The following is a 21251-nucleotide window of genomic DNA, read 5'->3' as shown; positions in this document are numbered from 1 at the left end:
ATACACTTTTTGGCAATCTTTGTCATTGTCCTTGCTTGTAATTAGCGTAACTCTAGTCTTTATTTGGTGTTCCACCTGTGTGTCTGTGTACTATTTTCTCTTTTTACTGGATGGGAGTACATACCTAATGTAATATGACTTTACACCATCCTACTGTTTTCCTCGGTAACATCCCTATGTCCAAGTAATGTTACATTTAGATGTACCAGTGGTCAGGATCTCAAAATATAAATTTGGTGAGTATACACTTCATCCCATAACAATGTGGCATATACCACATAATGAGATATTATTTAGCAATAAAAAGGAGAAAGTATTAACATGCTATATCATGGGTGAGCCTTGAAAACATGCTAAGTAGCAAAAACAAGACATAAAGTTCACAAATTGTATGGTACCTTTTGTAGTAGTGTCCGGGAAAGGCAAATTCACGGAGATAGAATGATACCAGAATTGGAGGCATAGAATGAAAGAGGAATGAGTGCTTTCTTCTTGGAGTGACAAACGCGCTAGAATTAGGTATTGGTGTTGCTGCATAGACAGTTCTTTGAATGTATTACAAACCACGGAAGTGCCTCCTGGGAAGGGTGAATTTCATTGTTTGTGAAATGTGAATATAAAGATGTGAGGAAAGAAAGGAGAGCAGTGGACAGCACGGGAAGAAGTGGTGGTAGCTAGCAGTGTCAATGTAATGTATTAGGTGTTTTTTATGAAGTACAAAAACATGGGATAAAGAGAGAAGCGGGTGTGGAGTCGAGAGGATTTTTTTCCAACGTAGAGATGCTCATTCAAATGACCAAAAGGAAAGAGAAATAGTAATGATGCAAGATGAAACAGAAATCATTTATAGGAACCAGGTAATTGCATTCACTGGTACTATCACCCGAAATAACTTTCTTTATGTCTCTTCCCCAGGTGACAGACCAGTCAGTAAAAGCATTTGCTGAGCATTGTCCTGAACTTCAGTATGTTGGCTTCATGGGTTGTTCAGTCACCTCTAAAGGAGTCATTCACCTAACCAAAGTAGGTACCTTGGCTACATCTTAGTATTTTTTTTATATCATTCGGGTGATGGACTGTACTGTTATTCCTTTTTTTTTTTTTTAAAGACAGTGTCTTGTTATATTGCTGAGGATGGTCTTGATCTTGTAGGTTCAAATTATTTCAGCCTCCTGAATTGTGAGGCTACATTCATGTGCTACTGTGCCCAGATTTCTAGAATTGTGAAATGCTCTTGAGCAAGGAATTTTAAGATCATTATGGAGTGGTGTACCAGTGTTTGATCAAATTAAAACCATTTAAAAAACATAATACTAAGCTTCTTTTCTGAAATAGAATACAGTGCCAAGCATTCTCAGGTAGTAAGTGAGATCGTATGTATGAAGACCACAGTAAGTGCAAATTAAATTTCTATTGTTATACTCCATACTATGAACATTGCTAGAAAATAAGTGCAAGTTTTGCTTTTTAAAAAAGTCAAATCACTAATTTAGTCTACTATATCTAAAAGAAAGCCTGTGGTTGACTTTGTGTTAAATTACCAATTACCAATGCGATTTCACTGTATTTTGAGAATGAGAGCCTAAAGATAGAGAATAGGCTTGTTATTCTGTTTATTGTTCTATCAGAACATCTTAGTCTAACCAAGACCATATGCCATCATAACTTTTTTTTTTTGTGGCCAGTCCTGGGCCTTGGACTCAGGGCCTGAGCACCGTCCCTGGCTTCTTCCCGCTCAAGGCTAGCACTCTGCCACCTGAGCCACAGCGCCCCTTCTTGCCGATTTCCATATATGTGGTGCTGGGGAATCGAACCGAGAGCTTCATGTGTAGGAGGCGAGCACTCTTGCCACTAGGCCATATTCCCAGCCCATAAGTTTTTTTTTATTCATTTCAATATCAGTAGCCTGAACATCTTGGTAGATGAATGTGTCTCTAATCTTATTTAATGCTGTTTATAGTGTAGAGTAGAATTGTTTTTGCATGAACAGATTGTGCTACAAGTATTGTAATGAGTATATTTGAGATTTTTATTATCACTCAAAATTGTACTCATCAAAGATAAAACAAGACTTATTAGATCAGTTAGTGTTTTCCTGAAAAAGAAATTATGCTACAGTGGTAGTTAAAAGTCAGAATTATTCTCTGTGACAAAGTAGTAGTTATTACAGATGTCTGGATTGGAAAGCTCATTTTGCTGGGCAGGTTATTCCGAAGTATAAGCAAGAATTGCTGTTGGCCTGTTAGCGGTTAGAATCTACTGGACTATAGAAAGCCGAAACACAAAGTTTGTGAGGAGCATGTATGTTTTCAACAAAGTCTTTGCTTTGATGAAAACACTTGTTTGTGGTATTATATTGCTTATTTGTTCCCTGGATCCAAATAAAAGCAAAGTGACATTCTAAGTATGCATAGATTTTGCTCAACTTATTTTAGTTATTTTATTTCTTGAAAGCCAAGAGTGGGACTCAGGTTTTAATAAAAACTAAAGGACTTTGGTTTGAAATAGATGTATATTGAAAGTATCTATATGTATATTGTTTCTCATGTATCTACTAAGTTTGTTAGAATATTATAGTCATAGTTAAAAAATTTAAACATGTGATTAGGGACATTAGATGTACAGAATATGGAGAGCAATTACATGCTTTAGAAGTTTTTCTAACACATGATTTCACTATCTTTGGCTTTTTATGATTTTGTAAAGAGATGCAAGTGATATAAGGTATTCAAGCCATTAGTCATTTATCTATAAACCAATATATGTGTATTAAATTATCTCGAGATTCAGAGTTTTTTATACTTGATTCTGTGAATTTAGGAATCATTGGCCTGGAAGGGACGGTGAGAGCTCTCACTGAAACTAAGAAATATAAAGCATCTCTAGCAAATTAGAATGGAAAATTGAGATTTATATCTTCTTATTTTGTTAAAACAAGGGCCAGATGACAGAAGATTGGGAAGAAATTGATATCCTGATACAGTGGACTTTCAGATTTAGTTTCGCCTTTTCAGAATTTACTAGGCTTTCATTTAATACATATTGCTGACTCACCCCCAGTGTTAGTTACATTCTGCTAATATCAAACAATGTTAGGGTAGGAAATCTTCTTTCTTAATTATCTGTGACTGTGTAGATGGGAGCCTAGAAATTGCCATGACAAGATGAATGCAAGTTAAGTCTGGTTACTGGACTGATTTTAGAAATATAGAGCTCCATATTTAGGATAAGCACTTTTAAAGTTTCTCTTTACTAGTTAAGAGTGTAAAATGACATATATAGCAGAGCTGCTTGTCTTTCAACAATGGTGAATATTTCTGCTGCATCCTATCAGCTTATAAATATAAAATTTCTTCCCCTTGTTCTGTCTCCCACTTTAAAAAAACCAATTCAGAAAATGGAAATACACAGTTAACCCTGGATGTTCAGACTTTGATGGCTAAATACCACTGGCTACTAAAGAGACTAGAGGAAACAATACGAGCAATACAAGGGTTCAAAAGCTAAATGAAATGATGCCAACTGTCTTAAATTTAGATCTCTGAGCATACTAAAGGAAAACTGGCTGCAAGAGAATGAAAAATAAATCTCTAAAACCATGCATTTATGATAATATGCACAAAATAAAACAATAATTCTTTCAGCAAGCTCTAACAATAGAGTCCATCTTTATTCTCTTCACTGAAATAATTCCCCAAATAGACAAAACGTATGAAACAGTGGTTTTCAAGACACTTGATATCACACATTCAAGAATAATGATCCCTGAAATACTGAAACAAATGAGGAGTTCTGTGGTAATATCAGATTACTGTGTTGAAAGAATTTCTAGGTTGCAACAGAAGAAGGGATAACTGAGGCAAAATTCACTAAACTATTTGCAATGATAAGCCAGAACACAAGGGCCAAGAAGACCAAAGCAGCCAGAGGACATTGTGTTGGAATGGAGAAGATTACATAGAGAACCCAGCGATCTGGTAGGAGGACAGACCCTCCTCACGTACCCAATCCTAAATAGCCTACTGTAAGGAAGAAATGAAAGAGGAATTAGTGTTTGAAGTGAATGGAAATGAAAATAAAGTGTAGCAGACTGAGTGTACTACTGATAAATCACTACTTATGTAAATTTAATAGAATGAAATACATGTATGAGAAGAAAGAAGATCTCAAATTGGTGACTTCAGCTTCTATTTTATGAAGCTTGAAAAAAAGACCAAATTGAAATACTAAGAAGCACAAAGAAAGAAACAGTAAAAATCAAAGTAGAAATCAAAGAGAAAATTAATGAAACCAAAAGCTGGTTCTTTGACAAGAGAGATAAAATTGATAAACCTGGAGTCAGACTGATTAAAACAGGTAGAGAAAATGAACTTTCCAGTACCTTGATTCAGAAGGATTATAAAACTATGAATTTTACACATATTAATGGGACAATCAGAGGTATTTTGCAAACATCTTTAAGCATTGGACTATTTGGATGAAGTGAAAATATGATTTGAAAGACACAAAATGCCAACCATTACTCATGAAATAGCTAGCTTGTCTCTGCGGCATGTCCATACTTGGGTGACTGAGACAAGAGCATTACTTGGGCTCAGGAGTTTGGCAGCAGCCTGAGCTTATCTCTAAAAAAGAAAAAAAAATAAGGAAGTAGACATAATCTAAATGCCTCTAATTCTTTTAAATGATGTCTATAGTTAAAAACCTTCTTACCCATAATGCCTCAAGCCCAGATAGCTTTAGTGGAGAATTTTACCAAGTACTTAGTAAAGAATAATACAATTTCAACATAACTTCTCTAGAAGGGAGGCCATTGTTGCCTTGATAAAACTTAATTTTTAAAGAGATAATATGGCGCAAGTTAGTGACATTTATCTATCATGCTAAGTTCATTAAGTGTTAAAAATAAAAATTACAAGATCAGCACACAGAAATTGATTATATCTTAATAGTGGAGAAAATAATCACAAGTGAAAAGTAACCTGTGGAACAGATGAATATATCTACAAGCTATAAATTTGATAAAGATGAAAACTGAACACATATAAAGAACTAAAAAGGTAAGAAAATAAATAAACTGAATTTAAGCTGGCAAAAGGAATGGAATAAATATTTTAAAAAACCCAAAATATATATAAATAAGTGACCAATAAGTATAATACCATTCATTACTAACCATGAAGGAGATGTACATTAAAGTAAAAATGAACTATTACTATATACCTGTCAGAATAGCTATTAAAAAATGAAAGCTAATAAGTATTGGTAAGGATATGGAGAAAAGTGAACACTCGTACACTATTGGTTGGAATGTAAATGAGCACAATCATTATGGAAAACAGTGGAGGTTTATAAAAAAAACTAAAAACAGAATTACCATATGATCATTAGGTCTTGCTCTGGGGTATGTACTCAAAGGAATAGCAGTCAACTGAAGAGAGGTCTGTACTCACATTTTCATTATAATATCTACAATATAAGTATACATATATAAATATATACACAAACTATTACAATATCTACAATGTATACATATATACATATAGATAGATCACATACACATACTATGAAATAGTAAAGAAAGCAAGAAAGACAAACATTCTCTGTGGGAAATAAAGAGTTTCCAATAGTCAAAGTAGAGAGTAGAATTGTGGTCACTAAAATTAGAGTGATTAGGTAGATGCTGGTCAAAGGATACATGTGAAGATAATATTATGGAAAAGATAAAGCAATGGAATGAAATGTGAAGATTTTACTTAGGTTCTGATTGGTGCAAAACACCATTAAAATATGTCTTTGGGATTACTGAGAAAACTTAAAATGAGAACTGTTCATTGAGTGACTGTTTTGGGAATCTTGTAAATTTGTCCGGGATGGAAGTAGCATGATTGTTATACAGTATTTTTTTTCACATAATTCTATTTATAAGAAAGTGTGTTATACAAATTCAGAGTATGAGCAGAAAGATTTTCTATTACTAGGAGGAAAAGCAAATTGTTTACAGAAAATTGCTTCTGAACAATGAGTATGTTTATTGCTAAGAACACATCTCTTTGTATAGTACATTATAGAATGTTTGTCTTTCTTGCTTTCTTTACTATTTCACAGTTTGTGTATATGATCTATGAGCGCCACAGTTCTACATCTGACTTTCTGGTAGTTTAGTGGTGATAACAGTCTCATGGACTTTCCTGCCTGGGCTGGCTTTGAACTCAGTCCCTAGATCTCAGCCTTCTGAATAGCTAGGATTACAGCCATGAGCCACCAGCACCCAGCTAGACAAGACTATTTCAAGTGATTATTAAAGAAGATGGTGAAGAATTTTTTATCAAAAATATTTATCTTGGGCTGGGGATATAGCCTAGTGGCAAGAATGCCTGCCTCGGATACACAAGGCCCTAGGTTCGATTCCCCAGCACCACATATACAGAAAAACGGCCAGAAGCGGCGCTGTGGCTCAAGTGGCAGAGTGCTAGCCTTGAGCGGGAAGAAGCCAGGGACAGTGCTCAGGCCCTGAGTCCAAGGCCCAGGACTGGCCCCCCCCCCCCCAAAAAAAAAATATATATATATATCTCACTTTCACTGTTCTTCCTCTATCTCCTCTGTCTTCTCAACTTTCCCTCTGTTCCTTTCATCCTTGTCTTTCTTTTTCTATCTACCAAATCATTTTGCAAACTTGAGTTTTCCTGTGATATTACTTTGCCAAAATTAACCATCTCATTAAACAAATTAAAGTATACGGTAAACATTTTTCTATGAAAATTTCATTGTAGGCTATATGCAAATTTTATATTTGGTACAAATTGGAGATAGGTATGTCTTTTCATTTTAGATTGTTGATATATTTTAAAGTTGTATTACTAATATTAATTCTGGTGCTACAGTTACTACAGTTATTTTTGTGTCAACTATTTAGTCTTTAAATATCAAGTTCTACTTAAAGCTGCTGTGTTAGGTATAGTATTGGTGGAATTTTGGTTATTTTAGAAAACAGTGTACAGTGAGATAAAATGCCCAACTTCTGATATTTCTTTTGGACATAATAATCACATATTAAGAACTTTGAAAGAAACGCTTATTTTAGAAGTGCTTATGGTTGAAAATATGAAATGTTTTTAAAGAAAAACAAAATTGATTTTTCAGTCAATTTAGCATAAGTAACTGAAAGAATGATCATTCAAGCAGCTAACTCAATTTTCATCTTCCCTTTCTTATTTACTCAGAGACTAGAAATGAAAGATGAACTTCCTTACCTTTTTAAATTTCCAAACAACTAGTCAGCTAGAGTCCCTCATTTTATTAGAAGAATTCAGAGTCCCTCATTCTATTAGAAGAATATACCATTTTGCTACTTATGAGGTGCTATTACTACACAGAAATAAATTAACCATTTCATTTCTGTTAAATTATAGGTGTTATATGGTATAGAAACTACCTTCTTAAAATTCATTCAGCTCTGAAATAGTCCGTTGTGCATATGACCTTAATAAAGGGCATAGGTGATGATTCTTTGATAATTAATGATGATCAATTGATTTTTTTTTCCTTAGAATTTTTTGTTTTGCATTGTTTTTTTGCCAGTCCTAGGGCTTAGACTCAGGGCCTGAGCACCGTCCCTGGCTTCTTTTTGCTCAAGGCTAGCACTCTGCCACTTGAACCACAGCGCCACTTCCGACTTTTTCTGTGTATGTGGTGCTGGGGAATCAAACCCAGGGCTTTGTGTATAAGAGGCAAGCACTTTACTGCCTTCTTAGAATTTTTTAAATACCTGTAAATTTTCTTTTTGCGCCATCAATGCTAATGGTATGAACACTATATTGTATGATTGGGCTAATCACCTGATCTCTCTGCCTTGCTTTCCCCATTTGTAAAATGTGGATAGTAATAGGACTTACCTGTTCTATTTGTAGAGTTAATATATGGAGGAAGGAATGCTAGTGGAGTTAAATTTTTTTAAAAACATGAATTCATTGTGATGTATAAAAGTTACACACGTAACTACTGATTTTTGCATATGTGTACAATAATAAAGAAGCAAGTTTTATGAAAATAAATCTTAATTAAAAGTTTTATGATTTGCTTTTCTACATGAGTGCGAATGCTAATTTATTCAGATTAATAGCAATGCTTGTTCACTTTTCATATAAATTCTTTTTCCTTTCCCAGATGACCTCTTAAGAATTATTTAATGATTTGTTTAGGTGAACACACTGAAATATCTAACATACTACTTTTAAAAAGCACACTGTAAGAAGCACCTAGTATAATACTCCACTGAGTCAGAGGAACATACTGTTTTACCTTATTACCATTAGTGCCCAAATTAGTGAGGTTGATTTTTTTAATCTAAATTAGTACAGTGTTTACATAGACTGTATTAATTTACCAAAATTATTGTTTTCATTCTGTTAAGTTTGTGATACCTGATCAATGAGGCTACTCTTTCTTATATTTTATAACTATTATTCACACTCTGGGCTATAATATAAACTTACTTATATAGTCTTTTGTTTCACCAACAACAGTAGCAAGATGGGTCCATGTGACACTGGTCAAGTAAATGAATTCATCTTTCAAACTATTCATTTTGTCAAAGTCCCACACAGATATATAAATGTATTAGGGTGGGGTTTTTTGTTTTTTTTTTGGTGTGGCACCTATCCTTTAATGCTTTTGATAAAATGATTGCTTCAGGCTTTTTATTTTGTTTTGTTTCTTGGTCAGTTTTGGAACTTGAATTCTGAGCCTGGTCTCTGTCCTGGAGCTCTTTTGCTCAAGGTTAGTGCTTTACCCCTTTGAGCCACAGCTCCACTTCTGGTTTTCTGGTTTAAATTGGAGATAAGAGATAAAGGATAAAAGGCAAACCAATGCAACAGCTATACTTACAAGACAATATGTTGTAAATTAACTGCAGTACTGGGAGGGGGTGGGAATTGGGGAGGAAGGAAGGTGGAAGAAAAATGAGGGAGGGGTAACAAGTTGGACAAGAAATGTCCTCACTACCTTATGGATGTGACTGTAACCCCCCTGTACCTCACCTTGACAATTACGATAAACAACAAACACGTAACTACTATGGGTATTCATATGAAAAAAAGAAGAGTCTCATAGACTTTTTTGCACTACCTGGCTCTGAAGCACAATCTTCAGATCTCAGCCTCCTGAACAGAAAGGATTACAAGCATTGAGCTACCGGCACCCGGCTTTACTTAAGACTTTGATATTAAAAAGAAAAAAGAGATTTTAGTGTTTTCTGAAAGGTTTTTCTTCAATTTTGGCTTTAAACTTTACATATTATTTTATCATACTTGTATTATCTTCAGTTTACTCCTTTTTTTTTTTTTTTTTTTGCCAGTCCTGGCGCTTGAACTCAGGGCCTAGGCACTGTCCCTGAACTTCTTTTGCTCAAGGCTAGCACTCTTCCACTTGAGCCACAGCGCTACTTCCAGCTTTTTCTGTATATGAGGTGCTGAGGAATTGAACCCGGGGCTTCATACATGCTCTCTACCAAGCGCTCTACCACTCAGTCACATTCCCAGCCCCACTCCTTGAGTTTTTAATCACACATTTATGAATTGGAATTTTTGTTGCAGACAGTTTTCTGGAAGAAGAGTTGAATTTATTTTTTTCTGATCTCAATCACATGAGGTCAGTCTTTGTCTGAGAATGGTATTTTTAGATGTAACTTTCACATTTTTTCATACTTTCAAATTCATTCATATAGTTTTTGTGATGGGAATTTTGACTACTCAGTCTTGTGTATAAAGCAGTAATAATAAAAATGAAAAAGGCTCCATTTCGAGATCAGTGGGACAGACTAGAATCAGATTTGAGACTTAATTAGAATGAATTAATAATTTAATTTAGTGAGGAAATATACTGCTGAGAAAAAAGTAAATATATTTTAAAGTAATTGAGGATTATAGAATTAAATAGAATTGCGTTAAATACAAAATTGATGAAAACATATACTCTTAATACTTTTGAACATTAAAATTTATGATATTTTATGTGTGATATTAATTTATTATCTCAAGTTTAAACACTTTTTCTTGTATCTGGGAGGGCTTTATGGGTCATGGAGAAGTGTGTGCTCATGTGCACAATACTGTGTGTGTTCATATAATACTCCAATGTAGTTCACATGTTGTGCTAATTGTCAGTTATAGAGAATCTGAATAATCAGATTTTTCTTTACAATTTTAACATTGTGTGATGTTTATAACGGTGGTCCAGAATGTACTACAAGATTCTAAAGGGGCCCCTGGATATAGAAAGAAGATCTGTCTTTTTTTTTAAAAGATACATTCTTTAAAGATAGCTAATTTATTTCCATAGTAACTCTCTGTTAATACGAAGTTAAGGTACGTATGAGACATTAGGATATTCTGAATTTTTAACCCGAATCTCAGTGTTTAACCAGAACCCGGGGCTCCATATTATGGTCCAGTCTTTTCCACAGTGATGTTTGGATTAGAGTTTGGTTCTGAGCTCTCCTTCCCCAGCACACTTATCCAAGAATAGTTCCCATAAAGTACGTTGTCCAAAGGCAATGGAGTTCCTCACAGGTTTACTTCCAGCCCTGAGGTATCACGGGCATTTGCACAAAAGCTGTGGATCACAGTCTACTTACAAAACCTTTAGGAACATAGCAACTTCCTCCACTGTGGACTTCTCTTCAATTGATTGTATCCCAGTGGGATGATTGGCCATCATTCCTTTGTGCAGAAAAAGCTTCTCACTGAAGCTTTGTCGGTTATATTCCCTATTGTGTTTGACTAGAGGTACTTATTCATCATGAAATGGGCTATCAATCTTGGATCTTTAACTATGAAACAAATACCCCTTTGTGAGAGTTGCTGAAGTAATAATGTTTACAGCTTTCATCTGGCTCAAAGAAGAAACAAACTTGATTAGCACCCTGGGTTTCTAGGTAAGATACAGTAATACTCGTGACTATTCCTGCTTTTGAGTTGTAAAGAACTACTGTTAGAGGGACTATGCTTCTTATCAGTGTTGGAAACTCATACCCCTTCTTTTTTATTCATGCTGCCCCTCCACCTTGTTTTCACTCAGAATCTTGCTTCTTTCTAAGCAGGCACTTCTATAGCTATATTTTATAGGGAACTTGACTGCAGTCTGCATGTAGTGGGAAACAGGAAAGTAAAAGAGAGATGGGGGAGAGGAGAGATGGGAGAGGAGAGAGGAGAGAACAGATGCACAACATTTTGTCTTAGGTAATATTGCTGTTACCTCTTTCTCCTTGAAGGCTCCTGCCCTGAACTGGTGTCCTATAACTCCATCTTGTCTGACTCTCTGTGTGGCTTATGGGCTCCTATAACAGTGACTCTTCCAGCTTTGGGGTGCTAGTGACTTCCTGGTCTTCGATTTGGTTTATGCTACTAAATATAAGTTGTCTTTTTTCATCAGAACTTCCACTTCCCTTGCAGAGATTTATGAAATTTAACCTGCATAGCATCACTTTACCTGGTTAGTGTTTGATTGGTAGATTTCTACCAATTGGTAGATTGGTTGATTCTAGATTTCTTCCATGAGATCACATTTAAGAGAACAGATCAGATTTTATTTTATTTTTTCAGGGAGTCTTGTTATAGTTTGGAACAAAACACAAAATAGAGGGAGTAGACAACAAATTTATATTAGACTTATCCTTGCCTTAGATCATTACTACCTATAATACTGTCTTGAACCTAGATAAGCTATAACTAGAGAGGTAAGGACAGGCCAGCTTGTATCACAATTCCCAGAAGCTCCAAGGCCCTGGTGAGTGCCAAGCATAAGATGCAGGGCTAGCTTTTGAATTAGAGAAAGATAATTTTAACATATGCTCCTAGTAAGAACAAAATTGAAATGCTTTTTCTTTCTATAATCTATAATGTCAATCCAGGGAAGCAAATGTGAAGTGAATAAAGAAGTTACTTATTATAAAGTAGTTATCCAAGTTACTGGTTATTATTTTAATAATACCTTGGGAGATATAAGTAATTAACATTACACCATATCAGTATTTTCATTTTAGTTTTCAGTAATCTTTGTTATGCTTTTTACTCATATGAGATGGTATAATTGACCCCAAACTCATATTTAGATAAATAATAAGTCTATAAAGTCTTACTACCTTAGATGTGTTTTTAATACTGTTATTTTAATCTTACTGAAATTAATTGAAGGTTTTTAAGTCAAGGATGGAAAAAAACTAGTTGAGAAAATAAGATTACAGATGAACAATTCTTTATCAGAGCATAGTCCTTTAATATATAAGTGAAAGGTAGACCGTTTTGCAGACCCTTTTGAAAAAAAATTCTGTTATTCATTTTAATAACTCGTAGCACTTAACAGTGTTGTTGTGGGTGGGGTGTCAAAGGGAAGAACAGACAAATGGAGTGGTTGTGATATTTGATGTACATATGTGAAAATGGAATCAGGAAAGGGGAGGAGTAGTGTTGGAATAGGGGAGAATGGTGGCATTGATTAAGATACATTGTACTCATGAGCTGACATGTAGAGTTGAAACCCTTTTGTACAACAACTTCAATATTTATAAAAAGTTTTGACTCTTGCCCTTTGTGGTAGCTCACACCTGTAATCCTACCTACTTGGGAGGCTGAGATCTAGAGGATCATGATTTGAGGTCAATCAGTGTAGAAAGTTAGTAAGTCCCCATCTCAACAAGAATAGCTGTTTGCAATGGTGTTTGCCCATCATCCAAATTAGAAAAGAGGACTGCTGCTCCAGACCCCATTTCAATACACAAAACTGGGCTTAGTGGCATGAGCCCATCCAAGATATAGAAGGAATGATAAGTAGGAGAATTGTAGTTTAGAAGTCTGGGCAAAAATTGAGATGCTATCTAAAAAATAATCAGAGAAAAACTGGCTAGAATATGGTGCCTTAAGCAGTAGAACATTTTGCCTAGCCAGTGGAAATACTTGAGTTTAAGCCCCAGGACTACCCCTCATCCCTGCCAAAAATTTCACTATTTTCACATTTGAGTCTTTTTACCTGGAAAGACTAGTCTTTCTCTATTTATTGGAAGTACTTGGGTAATAACCATGAATAATGAATTAAATTATATAAGGCTGAAGATAGTGAAATAAGTGATTTTTTTTCCTAAATCTATACTATGCTTTGTTTTAGGTCCAGATTCTGTAACTCCTTTCTCATCAATATGGCTGATTTGATTGATTCATTTTTAGATGATTGGTATTAGACTTATTGCTTTCTTTGGCAATTTAAGGGAGGGATAATACCGGGGAATGTTTTTCTGGTAGTATGGATAGCCCAAAGTGGGAACTAAGTAGCTCAGCTGGTGACTATTCTGTATGCTGCCACAACTGTTCATTTGAAAGGATGGATGACTCTTACATTCTCTTAACTGTTGATGGTAGGAAGACTAATTTCTGAAAATAAGATGCAGACATTTTCTTCTATAAGCTTTGGCTTTAGGATGAGGCCTATAAATGACAATGAAAGACTTAAAAGATTTTTTGAGAGAAGGTGAGTGCCAATTGTTTAATCTAAACCAAGAAGAAAGACAAGGCATTTTATTAAATACATTTATTTTCTTGTGCTATTGTTTGAGAGATACAACATATCCCTCACATTTTGGGAATGGCAGAAATTAAAAATATATGCCAGAATATTCTTAAAATTAAAAATCATTAATGTCATTTCTTTGTATTTCTGCTTAACACATTTAGAAATAAAGAATAAAATGATTTGACTATTTTGTCTTAACAGACAATGATAGATCCAGAGGCCAAGGTTCACGTCATTGTCATGGGTATGGTCAACTTTTGTCTTGGACTACTGTCATTTTAATACTTAAAAAATAAAGTTATAAAACTTTTATTTAGAATATATTTCAGGAAAATTTGACTCATTGGAGTGTGGCACATGCATGTAACTGATGGCAATTGGTTCATTCCACGAGCTATCTCTTTAACTTCTTTCTTCCTTTTTTATTTTTGGTATCTTTCCAAACCTGAAATCAGCAAATAAAAGAAATGTACAACTCGTCTAATTAGAAGAAGCAATCGCTCCTTCCTTTCATTTAACCTAATTTCCTCTTCATTTACTTAGGCTTTGATTTTTTTTCCTTTCTTAAGTGAAACAGTGTGAACATTTTATTTTATAATTAAAGAGAAATTCTCATTCTTAGCTCGTGCTGAGTAAAAAGTGACAGGGCTACTTAGTGCTGCTAACTTTAAGTGCTGTTTGTAGTTCATCAGGAACTGTAGCAATCTTATCCAAAGAAAAGCAAAGGATTTGGTGAAAAGTCATAGAAAAAAGTCAATTAGTACTGCACTGCCTGCCGGAGTGAAAGCGGAGGAGCAGAGCACTCTTTCCGAATTGGGATTCCAAGAAGCAAAGATGCAATTAACAAGTGCACATTTCTACTGCAGAAGACAGTGATGAAAGTGCTGGTGAACGGCTCAGAATTCTTGCCAACACATCACAACTCTGACAACTTATAGAGCCTTAATGTTCTGCATTTGAAAAGCAAATGTGTAAGCAGAGAATTTGTTCTGCTGCTTATTCTCAAATGGCTACTCGTTGTATGGCATGAGAATTTTTTTTTAATTTAATGTTTACATATTAGTGAATCTTGTATCTGTAACAGCAGAGTTGCAGAACCTGCTGTTGATAATAGTTAGAAATGTGGAGATGTGCCTTCTTGAAACTTAACTGAAAGAAGTTACCCATGCAGCTTTGATTCTGATGTCAAATTTAGTCATTTAGTAAAAAATAATAAATGCCCTTGGTGTATGTAATAGTGTGTCATAAAGATAAATAAGACATGCTCTGGGCTGCAGTAGCTTATCTGTTGAGAAGAACATACACTACATCCATTTCTGAAAGCATTGTGGTTAGCACTTGTGGAAGGACGAGCAGTGTTTAGTAGCTATACAGAGAGAACAGTTCCCAGCTCTGCCTGTGAGTATGGGGGCTTCATTAAAGATGTGGGCGTGGACTGGAGGGCTGAGTTATACATTGAGTGGCCCCTTGTAACTATCCCACCTCACATGGTTTGGACACTGTTGCGTTTAAAATCATGACATATTTCTGTTTAGAACCCTTTGGTGGCTTCCAAAATTCCTCAGAGCAAAACATAGTCTCTCTAGTGTGGTGCCCAAAGCTAATGCAGTGTGCATTACCTATTTTGCTTTGTTTACCTCTTTTGCCATGTCTCTGCTAATGTCCTTTCCATGTACTTGGCTCTGGCATTACTAGCTGCGTACTGACCTTCAGACAGTGTTAATGTTGTTACAGGGGCTTGAACTCGGGTTCTGGGCATTCTCCCTTAGCTTTCATTCAAGGCTGGAGCTTTACCACCTGAGCCACAGCTTCACTTTGGGCTTTTTCAGTGGCTAATTGGAGATAATAATAGTCTCACAGACACCCCCCTCCCACGGGCTAGTTTTGAACTATCAGATCTCAGCCTCCGGAGTTGATAGGATTGCAGGTATGAGCCATCCGTGCCAGCTGTTTAGGTATAATTTTTAAGCATGTCATTTATTTAGGTATGCATATAACTATGACAGCTATTGATTTAATTTTATTCTTTAACCTAAATGTTTAAAAGTTTTATCTTTTTCCAATAAAAGTAGTACTGAATTGAAAGCTGTTTATATTCTCCATTCTGATGTAGGTTTCTTTGAAAATAACTTTGTTAATGTTTGAAAATTGGAGTGAAACAATCAGATCTTGATGTAAGGCTTTGCTTATTCAGATCTTTTTTTACTGTGTGTAATCCAAGACTACCAGTGAATTACAAAGATAGTAAGCTTAATTAAAATATCAGTTTCTTTAATGTAATTATCTGTTTGAGATAGTGAAGGATTATTTGAGGTAGCTTTTTATGAAACACTGGAGGGCAGTATTATGATATCCCCAGAGCAGAGAAACAAATGTTATGAATTTAGCAGAGCTGTTTGTGGAGTTCTGACTAAAAATGTCATATCCTGGAGAGGTGCTGGGTCTGTGTGTTGTAAAGATGGTGGCTTTTAGGAATTGTGTCTTGTAAAGAGGGTGGCTTTTAGGAATTGTGTCTTGTAAAGAGGGTGGCTTTTAGGAATTGTGTTCCGTAAAGATGGTGGCTTTTAGGAATTGTGTCTTGTAAAGATGATGGCTTTTAGGAATTGTGTCTTGTAAAGATGGTGGCTTTTAGGAATTGTGTCTTGTAAAGATGATGGCTTTTAGGAATTGTGTCTTGTAAAGATGGTGGCTTTTAGGAATTGTGTCTTGTAAAGATGGTGGCTTTTAGGAATTGTCTCTTGTAAAGATGGTAGCTCTTAGGAATTGTGTCTTATAAAGATGGTGGCTTTTAGGAGTTCCTACTGGAGCTGCCAGTGGGAATGGTCACAGGGAAGGCCATGTGAACATTGTCAATGACTGTCAGCTCTTGAATAGTGAATCTCAGTGATCAAATAAATAGTCATCAGGATCCAAGTAAGAATTCTGGGATATGAGAGCCAACGTAAACCTATTTCCTCATGTATGTATGCATTTGTTTTCTATTGGGAAAATATATAACACATGTTCCATGCATGGATGATAAATGTAGGGCACTGACGGTCATACATGGCCTGTGTCACCATCGGACCCAGCCTGCATTGAGTAGACCTACGGACAGTTTCCCAGCACTACAGGGTCAACAAAACATAAGAGTGTTTGACAAGAAATGTACTCACTACCTTACGTATGTAACTGTAACCCCTCTGTACATCACCTTGACAAGAAAAATTAAAATAATAAAAATCACTTTTTTAAATAAAAACTTAAAAATCCCAAATAAATGTGGTTGCTACTTCTTGTTATAGATTAGTGCTAGAAAGACATCTTTTAGAATTTGTAAGTCTGCAAAATAGTTGTGGCTTGGTAGCAACTCTCTCCCCACTCTCCACTCTTTAAACAAGTTATTTCAGCCTCAGATCATCAATTTTCTTCTCTTCTATAAAGGACTGAACTGGCACAAACAACTTAAAATTTTCTTCTCTACAGAAATTTTGTTTTGTGTTTTCCCCGTCTTCTGGTTAATGAAGCAGTGTTTTTGTTATTGCGGCAGACTTCACTGTTTTAGCAAGTTAACATTTTATATTAGGTACATTTATATTGTTGTAGTGAAAATACATGTTCCTGTGTAGGAAGCTAAGAGCCATGTAGGAATTTACACAGAACCTTTGCACTAGATACCAGAAGATGTTTGTGTATGGGGTGGTATGTGTCTAGATAATTTTTAAAAAATCAATTTACATTTCTTTAGAGGCCTATCAAAAAGAGTTACTTGGGAAAATAAGGTGGGGCTGTATGTGTATTATGCCAGGCAGTGTTGAATAGTTCACACATACACATGGATAAACACAGCATCACCGATTCTTAATACCCAAAGGCTTAATCTTTTCCGAATCTTTTCCGAGCACAATCCTTTCCGAAAGCCTTGGGGGTCTATTTGCTATATTTATTTCTCATTTTGCTGTGGTATTAAAATGGGGCTGCGGTGAGGACATGAGCCAGTGAGTTGCCCAACCATGCCGCTCAGAGAGGCTGTGTGAAGCTGCACGGCTCTTCCCACGGTACTGGGAGAGTACCTTTCCAGCAGTGATAAAACCTTTTTTGGTATGGAGATTTTAAAAAAAAATGCCCTGGCTAGATGTTTTTGCTAACTGTACAAGTAATGTGTGTGTGTGTTTAAATGGAGATTTTTCAGATGGAAAATAGAAGTGTCAAGCATTGTTGAGAAAAGTTTAGTAAAAGGAATATGAAGGAAAATTCAGCAGAGGAGAACCAGTTTAACACACACCAGTTCATCACTGCCCAGTCAGGAGCAAGAAAATGTGACCTGAAATGATGGTAGCCACTTCTCCAGCCTCAGAACCAAATCTTCTGGAAAATAAAACTATGAGCAAAGTAAAAAGAAAGCTGTCATATAAAAATACATATGGAAACATGTTTACAATATGAATTGAGCAAAGCAAAGGGTGCATTTTCTGACCTGAGAGACTAAGACAGACTTGTTCCTAAAGCTCCCTAGCTTGTTTATACTTGGTTGGTCTGCCTGTCTTGTCTGTCTGTTTCTCAGTCTCTCTCTCTTTCCCTACTCTCTCATACTGGGATTAGAATTCAGGACCTAATGCTTGGTGAGCAGGCACTTTACTCCCTGGGTTACTCCCTTCAGTCCCTTTTGCATCAGTTCTTTTCAAGATAGAGTATCCAGACTAGCTTGGATTGAGATCCTCCTATTTTTGCTTCCCCATTTTGCAGGGATGAAAAGTATGTGCCACTGCACCTAGCCATCGAGCTTTCCCTGTAGCTTGGGATAACAGCTATTAATTGAGATGGAGTCTGTTAACGTTTTATGCCTAGGCTGCCCTTGAATTGGCATCGTCTGAACCTTTGCTTCCCAGGAAACTAGGAACATAGACTGGAGTCACCTTGCCCAATTCCCAGTCTCTTTTTACAAAAGGTTGGAATTCAGACCTTGGAAGAAGTCATTACAGAAGCATGCTGGCTCAATTAGAAAGCAGTTTTACTCTTGTGGACCTTCTTTAAATTTATAGGTTAGCTGTTCTCTATTTCTCACCACAGTTCTGCGGCACACTGCAGAGAGCAGTGAGCCTGCGTAGCTTCCCTTTTTTGAGTTGAGTTGTAAAGAGGGTTTGCGTGTGTGGCAGATTTGTTTCTCAATCCTCCAATGGCCATTGTAGCCACCGCTTCACACAAGTATAAAAACTAAATGTAAAGAAATTTAAATCAAATTATACTTAAGACTTACATCCCCTGTCAGACCAGTCACATTTGAAGTATTCAATATATCATTCTGGACGGCACATTTACAATGGCAGTCTGAGGGTCTGTTTTTCTTTTGTGATTCCAGTTGAACAGAGTCAGATGCATTTACCCGCTTCACCGCCCTCAGGCTTTTGTCAGTTGGGCTGTACCTGCAAGTCTGCTTCCTACTAGGATGACTTGCCCCAGCTCAAATGGACTGGCGGTAGACTAGAAATGTCAGACCAGTTTTAGGAGAGATCCCACAAGGTTCTGAATAGGCGGTTTCCTGTTTTCCAGTTGTGGTCATGTATTTCTATTCATGTAGCAGATTAAAACATCTCAATGATTTAGATATCCAAGTCTGTCTGACACAAATCTCCATGAACTAAAGTTGAGGTGCTGGTTGGATTGTGGTCGTTTCTTGAAGTTCAAGGAAGAATCCTCTCTCTCTCTCTCTCTCTCTCTCTCTCTCTCTCTCTCTCTCTCTCTCTCTCTCCCTCTCTGTCTCTCTCTCTTTTCTCCTTCAGATTTTTCACAGTGCTAAATTCTTTTTTTTTTAAATGTTATAAGTTCTTATTTCTTTGTTATCGACTGTCAGCCAGTGGTCATCACTAGATCTTTAGAACCTTGGCCCCTCTTCTGTATATATATAACCCATTGCTTGTAAAAGGCAAGTTGAATCTCCTTCATGATTCACACGAATCATCCATCACCTGTCAGATTTTATTTGGATAGAGACTCTTCCTATTGATTGGATCTATTTGGATAATCTGAAATGGTCTCTCCATCTCAAGATCCTGTAACTTTAATCATATCTGTGAAATTCTTTGTGTCTTGCCTCTTAGGACATAGCCATGTTTGGCTGGGTGGTATAGTGTTATTTAGTGTAACACATGCCTCCAGAATAATTGTCTTCCTATAGTTTAGCAAAAATAATTCATTTGCCAATGTTCCTGTTTGAAGAGCATAATTAAGATCCTGACCCTGTTATGAAAATAATATCCTTATCTTGCTTTCGGAGACCCAACATCAGAGAAGACAGAAATCATCAGAACAGAATGAAAGAAAATGAAGAAATAAGAAATGTGGGACCTAGAAAAAAATCTTAAATGTTTTATATGATTTCATGGTTTCAGTAAAAAGCTGGCTCTGGAAGTGTGTCTTCAGTCCAAGCCCCAAAACCAGCACAAAAAAGGCGGGGGGGGGGGGGAGGGAGGAAAGTAATCTTTACAAAAGTAAGTAGGGTTATAATCATTAAAATAAATATTTGATAGCAAATAATTTACTAATTGTAGAACGTTTAATAATATTAAACAGTTTCTCCATTAAACAGATAATAGATTGCAAGTATTTGATTTTAATGATGTCTCGGTGAAATCTATTAATGCTTGCTCTCATTCATACGTGTATTTACCATAGATTTACACACCCATTTTAATATAGTTTGTAAAATATTACATGAAAATGTTTAATTAAAAGATTTCATACTGTTATGTGTTTTAGATATTAGACTGTGATAGTTAACCTTATAACAAATTATTATAGTTTTTGAAACTAACATAGAACTTACCTTTTCACTCTTTTATTTATATCACTAGCTGAGAAACCTTTCGAGTTTGGACCTACGTCATATCACTGAACTGGATAATGAAACTGTGATGGAAATAGTCAAGAGGTGCAAAAATCTTAGCTCTCTCAATCTCTGTCTGAACTGGATTATAAATGACAGGTAACTATTGTTAACACCTTAAAAACTCTTTTTCAGAGGGAAACATGTAGCAAATACGAATTACCATTATAATAAGGCATGTCAACGTGAAGTAAAATTGAATGCAGTTGTCTTTTCAAACTGAAATACTTAAGTTTTGAAAACCATCTGGATGTATATTTTTAATGCTTCTCTTGTAAGTACAGTGAGGTTTTTAGGTGCTTCAATACTAGTGTTGCCTGAAAAATTACATTAAATCATAATAGGCTTACTTTTTCTTTGTTACCATCTAGGGTATATTATTTGTCTATTTTAATATTTTTGCAATTTTGTGGTTGATTTCATTTATCATGGAAAATGATTCTGAGCAACTATCTCAAATGTTACATATTTAGGCATTTTAAAATCAATGGTATTTTGTTTTATATATAAATATGTTAATGTATAAATATGCAAACATTCTTATATATTAATTATAACTACATTTAATTATATTAAATAAAATTACATAGTAATGTAGATATTTTGAAAATGGAAACTATATGATAAACAGTTGATTATATGGTGTAAAAATGTATGAAATAGTAAGTAAGTCTTTGCTTAAAATAATGACAAACCCTTTTTCTTCCAAATGTGTGGTGGATTTTCTGCCCACACTGGCTTTGAATTGGCTGGCTTCAGGATCTCAGTCTGCTGAGTAGCTAGGATTGTTACAGGCACAAGCCATTGGCACCTGGCCTGCTGAGATTTG

At 35.6% G+C, this 21251-nt stretch overlaps 1 protein-coding gene across 1 annotated transcript in view; it reads left to right on the top strand.

Moving 5' to 3' along the window:
• Fbxl17 (F-box and leucine rich repeat protein 17) overlaps window positions 1–21251 on the top strand; it is a 408585-nt gene that overhangs the window by 107866 nt on the left and 279468 nt on the right. Inside the window, exons 5-6 of the mRNA XM_048331058.1 lie at window positions 916–1023; window positions 20391–20521. Coding sequence (XP_048187015.1) covers window positions 916–1023; window positions 20391–20521 — 239 coding nt within the window. The remainder of the gene's footprint in view (window positions 1–915; window positions 1024–20390; window positions 20522–21251) is intronic.

Source organism: Perognathus longimembris, chromosome 22, assembly GCF_023159225.1.
Source record: "Perognathus longimembris pacificus isolate PPM17 chromosome 22, ASM2315922v1, whole genome shotgun sequence".
Classification (NCBI taxonomy): domain Eukaryota; kingdom Metazoa; phylum Chordata; class Mammalia; order Rodentia; family Heteromyidae; genus Perognathus; species Perognathus longimembris.
The sequence above is the reverse complement of the archived record's forward strand: the minus strand, read 5'-3'. Positions and strand labels throughout refer to the sequence as shown.